At 67.2% G+C, this 8,309-nt stretch overlaps 1 protein-coding gene across 1 annotated transcript; it reads left to right on the top strand.

The window, feature by feature from the left end:
• Window positions 1-2,072: 2,072 nt before the first annotated feature.
• PLPP2 (phospholipid phosphatase 2) lies at window positions 2,073-6,650 on the top strand. Its single transcript, XM_084499091.1, has 6 exons — window positions 2,073-2,306; window positions 4,364-4,515; window positions 4,746-5,023; window positions 5,173-5,230; window positions 5,307-5,483; window positions 5,663-6,650. The coding sequence occupies exons 1-6, from the start codon at window positions 2,255-2,257 to the stop codon at window positions 5,798-5,800; spliced, it is 855 nt and encodes a 284-aa protein (XP_084355217.1). The 5' UTR covers window positions 2,073-2,254; the 3' UTR covers window positions 5,801-6,650.
• The last annotated feature ends 1,659 nt before the right edge of the window (window positions 6,651-8,309 follow it).

Raw genomic sequence — 8,309 nt, forward strand, 5'->3', positions numbered from 1 at the left:
TTGCCTGTCCTTCAAAAACAGGAAAAATAGTGTTCCATGTTTCCTCTGGGCTGCCCACCCCAGTAGTTCAGGGAAAGGCTTCCCAGCCGGGGGCTGGGGTGAACACCTCCGGGACAGGTGGGAGATGTGGGCGCCTGCTTGGTTTTTGGGAGCAATCCCCAGTGAACAGTCAGCATGACACACGGCTCCGCTAAGAGCTCCAGCCAGAGCCTGATCTTTAATTACTGTGAAGAAGAGCAGCTCAATCACTGCTGCCAGTGGAAAGCAAATTAAGAAGACCCAAAAGACTGAGCAGACCTCAGCAGCCCCGGTGGACGGACTGCAGCTGTGGTGTAGAAATCCCCACCCGCTGCTGCAGGGAGATGTCCCGCAGCCCGTGGCGGTGACCTGCCCCCGGGGCAGGGAGCCCAGCACCCCACTGCTCCCGGTGGGCGCAGCCGCTTCACCGGTGGGACTTTGGATGCCACGTGTCAGCCGGGCATCGTCCGCAGGTGGAGCAAGCGGCACGCTGCCGCCACACGCCCAGGCCAGGGCACCTTCCCTTTGCTCACCCCACGAACGCCCTGGGGAAGGCTGGGGAGGGCTGGGGGGGGGCAGCAGTGACCTTTCCAGGGGGGTCAACTCAAGAAGGCCCAAAACCACCCTAAAGGCTTCCGCAGCACTGTGGGTTCCTCGCTGCAGGGGCAATGGCAGCAGTGGCAGAGGGAACAGCCGGGCTCAGCTCCCTGGGGCCGTGCTGCGGGGGCTGCGGGGGGTCCCTGACCCCCAGGGCTGCTGCAGCCGCGGCACCCCTGCAGCAGAGGAGCCGCGAGGAGCCAGACCCGCGGGGCTGGGAGGTTCCCCATCACTGCCGCTGCCCGGCATCGTCCGCCAGCCGTGGCACTGTGCAGGGCAAAGTCCTGCTGCGGCACCCGTGCTGCACACCCGGGAAGCGGCCGCTTATCAGGGCCTGGCTCTGCCCCGAGCCAGCGTGGAGCCATGGGCTGGCACCTCGGGTGCACGGCCCTGCCAGGCCCTATCCTGCCTGCCCCAGCCCCACGCAGCCACTTGGGTGCCCCTGCGGCCAAACCTTGCCCGTGCGTCCCCTCCTCTCCTGCCCTGGGGCTCTTAACCCCCGCCCAGCATTTGGGGGGTGATTTGGGGAGTGAATCCTGCCCGGCGGCTGTGCCGGGCCATCCCCCCCCCAGCACCCACAGCAGGAGGCTGCACCAGGGCAGACCGGGGCAGCCCAGAGGGTTGGACGGGGCCGGGCCGGGGCAGCCAGGAGCAAGGAGGCTGCTGAGGGGCTCTGCTCCTCTCCTGAGCTCCTGGGGCAGCCCGAGAGGGTTTCCAGCTCTGCTGGCTTCTGACCACAGCGTTGAGATTCCCCACAGACCACTCACGGCGCACCTAAATAAAGCAGCCCAGTAGCTATCATTTGGGTGGTTTCTGTATTATTTATGTTTCCTTCCGTTCCTAACCAAGAGCCAGGCCTGGAGCAGCCAGGGGGCTGTGGCTGTCCCCGCTCCCGCAGGGCCTCACCGCAGGGACTGGGCTCGAGCCTCCGCTCCCGTCCCTGCTCCGGGCACGTCCCGGGCAGCGCTGGGAGCCCGTCCTGCCCCGGCCCCGTCTGAGGCGCGGGCAGCCCCCGCCGCGTTTCAGCCCTTAAATCACGGCTCCAAACGCCCTCGTGCCGTGCCCTGCGTTCGGAGCCGGTGCTCGGCTTCCCAGCGCCCCTCGCCGCCGTCCCGGGGCCTCGTCCTGCCGGCAGCAGGCACCGCGTCTGCGTCAGCTCCTTATCGGCCTCGCCAGAGCCCGGCGGCTGCAGCACCGCGGCAGCCAGCACATTGCTGCGGCTGCATTCTTCCAGTCCCTGATTTGTTCTTTTTTTCTTTTTTTTTTTTTTTTTCTTTTTATTTTTTTCCACTTCTCACTTCTCAGAAGAGGAGCCCGGGGCCGGCGGGACGCGCGCCGCTCCCGCGTGAGGCCTCGCTCCTTCCCCCCTCCCTCGGACGGGGCCGGGGGGTGACCCCCGCCCGGGGGCCCGGAGGCGGCCGCGGGGACTCCCCCCCCCCGCGCCCCGTACCTGCGCCCGGCCCCGCTCCCCGCCCCGCGCCCCCGGCCCCGCCGTCCCGCCCCCAGCCCGCGGGCGGGGGCCGCCCGGTCCCGCCCCGTCCCGGCCGCCCGGACTTTACCTCCCGGCCGGGCCCGCGCCGTTCCGGGCCATGTGAGCCGCGGGGCCGGGCCGCGGGGCCGCCACCGACCGGGCACCGGCATGGAGCGCAGGAAGGTCTTCGTGGCGCTCGACGTGCTCTGCGTGGTGGTCGGTAAGGGCCCCGCGGCGCCGCCCGGGGCTGGGCTCGGGACCGGAGCGGCCGCGTCCTCCCCTCCCCGCCCGTCCCGTCCCCTCCCCGCCCGTCGGGGCTGCGCCGGGGGTGTGGGGGTGTGGGGGGCCCGGGCTCCCTCGGCGCCCACCCGCGGTGCTGCGGCGGCCCCGGGGGCCGGGCTCCGGGGCAGCCCGGGGAGCACCTGCCCGGCCCCGGCGGCCTTTGGCCCCGCGCTGCGGGCACGGCGGCCGGCGCTCGCTGCCCTGACGAGGAAGCGATCGGCCTCGCCCTCGCCGCTTCGCCGCCCGGGACGGCCCGGGACGATCCCGGGACGGCCCCGAGAAGTTCCGGCGGGGCTGGCCCGGGGCCGCGGCGGCCGCCCGCCCCCTCGGCGCCCGGTCCCTGCCCCGCGGAGCCCCCGAGTTGCGCCCGCCGCCGGGGGCTGCCAGAGCCCGAGCGCCGTCCGACGGCGGCCGCGGGGCAGCTGGAGCCGGTGCCGGTCCCGGGGGGGGCGGCGGAGCCCCCGCCGCGCTGCCCCGTCCCGCCGGGCGCTGCCGGTGCCTCCTCCCGGGCAGCCTCCGCCCGTTTCTAAAACCGACGCTGGCAAGCGCCTAATTAAGACGGATGGGCTAAAAATAAAGGCCCAGGTCGTAATTTCGGCCTCCTGCACCGGGGAATTGCTTTCTTGGGCTCTCTAAGCACCGGTGGAGAGGGGCAGGATCCTGTTGTTGTTTGAGTCTCTTTTCTCTCGTGTGCGGGTGCCTTTTATTTTTAGGGGAGCTTTTTTGGGGGTTGAAATTATCCAGAAAGAGAAGCGGCAGCTAATTTGAGCAGCAAATGAACGTTTGAAGCGCTCCCAGAGGCGTCAGAAAGTACCCCCTGCACGCCGGGCACCTGGCTCCTCCGCCGGGCGGCAGCGGTTACGGCTTGTCCTGGCTTTTGCGCAGCTTTTTTTTGGCTGCTTTTGCTTCTGCCTGAGGAGAGCGTGGAGACGGTGGATTTGGAGGCCTGGAAGCAGCAGGGGGATTCTGTGCCGTGACTTTGCACTCGGATGAGCAGGAGGTGGCGGGCCCAGGGCACACAGGGACCCCCGTGGCGCACCCTGGGGAAGGGGCGCTGCGGGGAAGGTGTCTGCCGGGGACAAAGGTGGGGGCTTTTCCCTGGAGACGGTTAAACAATGGGCAGGCGGAAATCGCTTTATGAAGGCGGAACCGGGAAAGAAGCCCAGGCTTAAGGTGGACCTCAGGGCCAGGGAGGAAGGGGCTTTCTGCACCCGGTCCCCGCAGGGAGAGCATCGCACCCGGCCGGGCGCTGCTGCAGCGAGTGACCCCGAGGGCAGGAGGTCGCCTGCCGGTGAGGGCTATGGCAGGGGGCTGAGTCTGCCCCTGAATCCCCTCTTGGTTGCTGGGATGTGCAAAGGAAGAGCTTGAAGATGCCCATGGCCAGGGCTGGCGGGCACAGGGTGGAAAAGCCTCCTCAGCTGGACTGAGCCAGCCAGTCTCAGCACCGGTGCAGAGCCCTGCCGGGAGGCGGGGAGAGGCAGCCAAGAGCAGGGCTGTGGGAAGGGAGAGCGTGGGCAGGGGCTGGGTCCCCCACCAGCTGGGCTGCGCCTTCCAGGCTCTGGCTCTGCCCATGCCTCGTGAGGGTCCTGCCTGGACCATCGAGGGCCTGAAGGCACTTTCCCTGGTGGAAAACAGGTTTGCAAGACACCTGTGCTCGTTAACCCTAAGAAGCTCTGACCTCCTTGGCTGAAACATCCCGGGGAATGTGAGGAGCGGGTGCATCGTCAGCCCTTGGGTCTGCAGCCCAGGGAGGAGCTCTGGGGGTGCCTGAGAGCAGCCATCGGCTGCGGTATCTGGGTGCTGCAGGCAGCTGCGAGCTCTGATAGCACCCTATCAGCAGCAGGGCCAGCGTGCTGCCCTAGGTGCAGGATCCTTCCCCAGCAGTGGGGAGCAGGAACTGGGGGGATGTGGGACGGGGACACCATATGTGCTGGGTACCTGCGTGGAGCCTGCAGGCGCAGGTACCCCAGGCCTCTCCTTCTCTCTGCCTTGCAGCATCTCTGCCCTTCGTCATCCTGACGCTGGTGAACTCCCCGTACAAACGGGGCTTCTACTGCAATGATGACTCCATCCGCTACCCCTACAAGGCAGACACCATCACTCATGGCCTCATGGCTGGGGTCACCATCACCTGCACCGTCCTCATTGTAAGGAAGCGCTGTGCTCCCCTCCAGGCCCCCGGCAGGGCTGCAGGGCCCTCTGGCCAAAGGGCTGGGTGTTCCCCTGAGGGGATGAGCCCCCTGGCTCGTGGGGCTGGGATCCTGAGGGGTGAGGGCGGGCCCTGGGAGAGTTCCAGGGGCTCCTCTGCTGCAGCCTGCCAGAGAATCCCATGGCCCTGGAACTGGGACCCTCACCCTTCGGCCCTTGCTCTCTGCAGATCTCATCAGGGGAGGCATACCTGGTCTACACGGAGCGCCTCTACTCCAAGTCGGAGTTCAACAACTACCTGGCTGCCCTCTACAAGGTGGTGGGGACCTTCCTCTTCGGGGGGGCCATCAGCCAGTCCCTCACCGACCTGGCCAAGTACATGATCGGCCGCCTGCGGCCCAACTTCCTGGCTGTCTGCAATCCCGACTGGTCCAGGGTGAACTGCTCCACCTATGTGCAGCTGGAGAACATTTGCCGGGGGGAGGGCAGGGACGTCACCGAGTCCAGGTGAGCTGTGGGGCCAAGCCACACGTCCCTGGGTCCCTGGGCTCGCAGCTGCCCCAGAGGGGCCGCAGGGCTCTCCTCCTGCAGGGCAGGGGGCTGGCAGGGGGCTGGCGGCCCCCTCCTTTGGCCTGACCCCTCCCGTCGGCCCCCAGGCTGTCCTTCTATTCTGGGCACTCCTCCTTCGGGATGTACTGCATGATGTTCCTGGCGGTAAGTGTGGTGCTGTGGGGAGGGGGGGCCCCAGGGCGCTGCCCCCGCTCTGGGTGACAGCTCTGCGTCCCCCCAGCTCTACGTGCAGGCACGGCTGGTGGGGAAGTGGGCCCGGCTGCTGCGCCCCACCATCCAGTTCTTCCTCATCGCCTTCGCCATCTACGTGGGCTACACCAGGGTCTCTGACTACAAGCACCACTGGAGCGACGTGCTGGCAGGGCTGCTCCAGGGCGCTCTCATCGCCGTCCTCATCGTAAGCATCCCCTTTCCCTCTGCCCACGGAGGCGGTGTCCCCGCCTTGGGGCGCGCAGCCCTGGCAGGACCCCACGAGGCTGGTGCCAGGGCCCGGGGCTGTGGGGGGAGCTGGGCGGCCGCCACCCCGCAGAGGTGTGGGAGCAGACCCCGAGCCCCAGCCCTGTCCGGCTCTTCCAGGTCCGCTACGTCTCCGACTTCTTCAAGCACCGGCCGCCCCTGCCATGCGACAGGCAGGACCCGGAGCGCAGGCCCAGCCTGCCGCTGACCAGGAGCGACTTGGAGCACAATCACTACAGCTACCGGGGCACCCCCTGAGCTGTGCGCGGGCCACGCGCCCCAGACTGCCGACGCTGCCCCGTGCCTCAGCCGGGGTGGGGGCCGTGCGCCTCGTGCTCCCTGCGGGCTCCTCGCTGCCGCCAGCCCTGCCCAGCCCTGCTCCCGGCTGTGCCGCGGCTCCGGCACACGGCAAAGCCGGGGCTCCGCAGGGCTGGGGAGCGCGGGGCGGGGGGGCCCTGGTCCCACCAGCCTGAGTCACGCTCCGCAGCCCCTTTCCCGGCCCGCTGTGTGACGGGGAGGGAGGGCGGCACGGGGGGTGGATTTGGGGCCAGCAAACAGCAGCGAGCGAACTCGTCGGGCATCTGAGGCTGCCTGGCGCTGCACGCGTGTTGTCCCTGTCAAATTACACCGCCTTATGAGCACAAATCCCCATGAGCACAAGGGGAGGAGGACAGCTGCTGGGCTTGCACTGCCTTTTTTGAAAGGATTGGAGCAAGCCAGAGCCCTTCTGCTCCCTGATTACCTTTAAAAGTGCTGCTGGCTGCCAGCGGCCGCAGGGCCGGGGTGCCCAGGCTGCTCCTTGCCCGCCTGCTTGCGCCTGGCTCGGGGTGCAGGGCTGCTCCTGACCCTTTGTCTGCTGCAGCTTCAGCTGATCCTTTAGGGGGTAGGGGGAAGGGGAGAAATCTTCTGTGGTAAAGGGGGGGAGGGAGAGGGATGTGGAGCTGGGCACAGGGCTCCTACCTCCCTGGGAAGGTGAGAAGGGGGCCACGTCCCAGCCCCATCTCTGATCTACAGCACTGGAGCTGTGGGCCTCTTGTTAAACTACATGCATTTCCATGATGATGTTTTTGTAAAAATGTGTTTTTTAAATTAGATCATCCTTAAAGAATGTCTGTCTTGGGCCTCTTCTCTTGCTCCATGGATGCTTCTGGCCTTGGAGTGGATGGGCTGAAGAGTTCAGGGCTTCCTCTTCAAAGGGCCCCTCGGCAGGGGGTGTCTGCTGTGCACGGGGTGGGGGTGGGGGGTGCTGAGGAGCCCCTGGGGGTTGTGCTGGGACACAGGGCTCAAGTGGGGATTGACGGGACAGCAGGGACCGACTGAAGCAGCCGTGTTCTGATGGAGCTGGAGCGATTGCTGGGGGACCTGTCAAGGTGTTGAAAACATTGCCGGGGGTGGGGGGGGGAGATTGTTCTCCTGCCACCCCTCCCTCCAAGAGGCAGTGGGGCAGAGGAGCACCCTCAGGTGCTTCTCAGGAGGTAGAAGACCTGGGGGCTGCAACATGGGTCTGGTGTGGGGCCTGAGCTTTGTGCGACGCCTGGCTGAGGCGAGGAGCAGGGTGCCAGGATGGGGGAAGCCCTGGGGATGGGGCCCATGCTGCCTGCCTGTCCTGGGCCTGGGGGGGGGGGGGGGGCTGGGGCTGCTTTGTGTGGCTGTGTGGCTCCCAGCCCCACGCTGCCCTGACCCTAGAGGAGCCTCTGTGCTTCCCAGCGCTGCGGCAGGGGGAAGGGAAGGTGGATGGAGCCTCTTGGAAAAAGTGACGCTGTGTGCCTGCAGCTCCCTTGGCTGCGGGTGCTGGAGCCAAGGGAGGCTCAGAGCTGCCTGCGTCCTGCTGCTGATGAAGGAGTGCGGCGGGGGAAGGCGGCAGCTCCAGCTCTGGGAGCTGCTCTGTTGTGGAAGCCGGGGTGTGCGGGGCAGGGATGGGGCTTGTGCTTGGTGTGGGGCCAGGGGAGCTGTGGCTCTCGTGGCACAGGGAAGCCCAGTGGCCCCTTTGCCTGGGCACATCTCAGGCTCTTTGCTGTACCCGGGAGTGGTGGTCAGGGCCCAGGAGGACCCAGGCCCCCCCCGAGACCACCAGCTCCATCCCCGATTAGTGCAGCCAGGTCCCTTCTGGCTGGGCACAGTGGGGGCCATGTGCGCCCTGGGCTTGCTGCGTGCTCTCAATGTGCTTACGCAGCGGTTGCTCCAAGTCTAGACAAGCCCTGACCAAAAAACACCTTCCCTGGGTGGGGGAAACTTCCTTGCTTCGCGCTGCTCTTCCTTCCCTGGGAGAGTTGTCCTACCCCCAGCAGCGTTCCTGTTCCTGTCCCAGTCCTCTGGGGCTGCTCCCTCCGTATCTGATGGCACAAAACAATGCAGCGGAACTGCCAGGGCCCGAGGGCAGGGCATCTCTGCTGCAGTCTGCAAACAAAGGAGTCGGGGCAGCAAGGCACAGCCCAGGCCGTGGGGTCGTGGGATCGCTGCCCTGGGTGGGGGCTCCATGGGGGCTCCCAGGGCAGCAAACAGGGCCGGGGCCGTGGTGCTCAGCGACTGCCTCAGCTCCTGGCGTTGCCTCGACAGCTCTTCTGCACAGCCAGGAACGTGCCTGCTCCCTTCCCTTGAGATCTGATTTCACCCCTTGGATGCAGCTCTGGAAAAACCAGCTGGGCCACAACGCTGCAGTGTGCGGCGGGGCTGGGCTGGGGCACCCGCAGCTCGGCTGCTCCGTCCCCATGCTGCCTGCCCCCGGGCCTGGCTCAGTGCGTCCCAAGCCTCTGGCAGCCTGAGGACG

This window comes from Aythya ferina (assembly GCF_964211825.1).
Source record: "Aythya ferina genome assembly, chromosome: 26".
In the NCBI taxonomy this organism is placed as follows: Eukaryota; Metazoa; Chordata; class Aves; order Anseriformes; family Anatidae; genus Aythya; species Aythya ferina.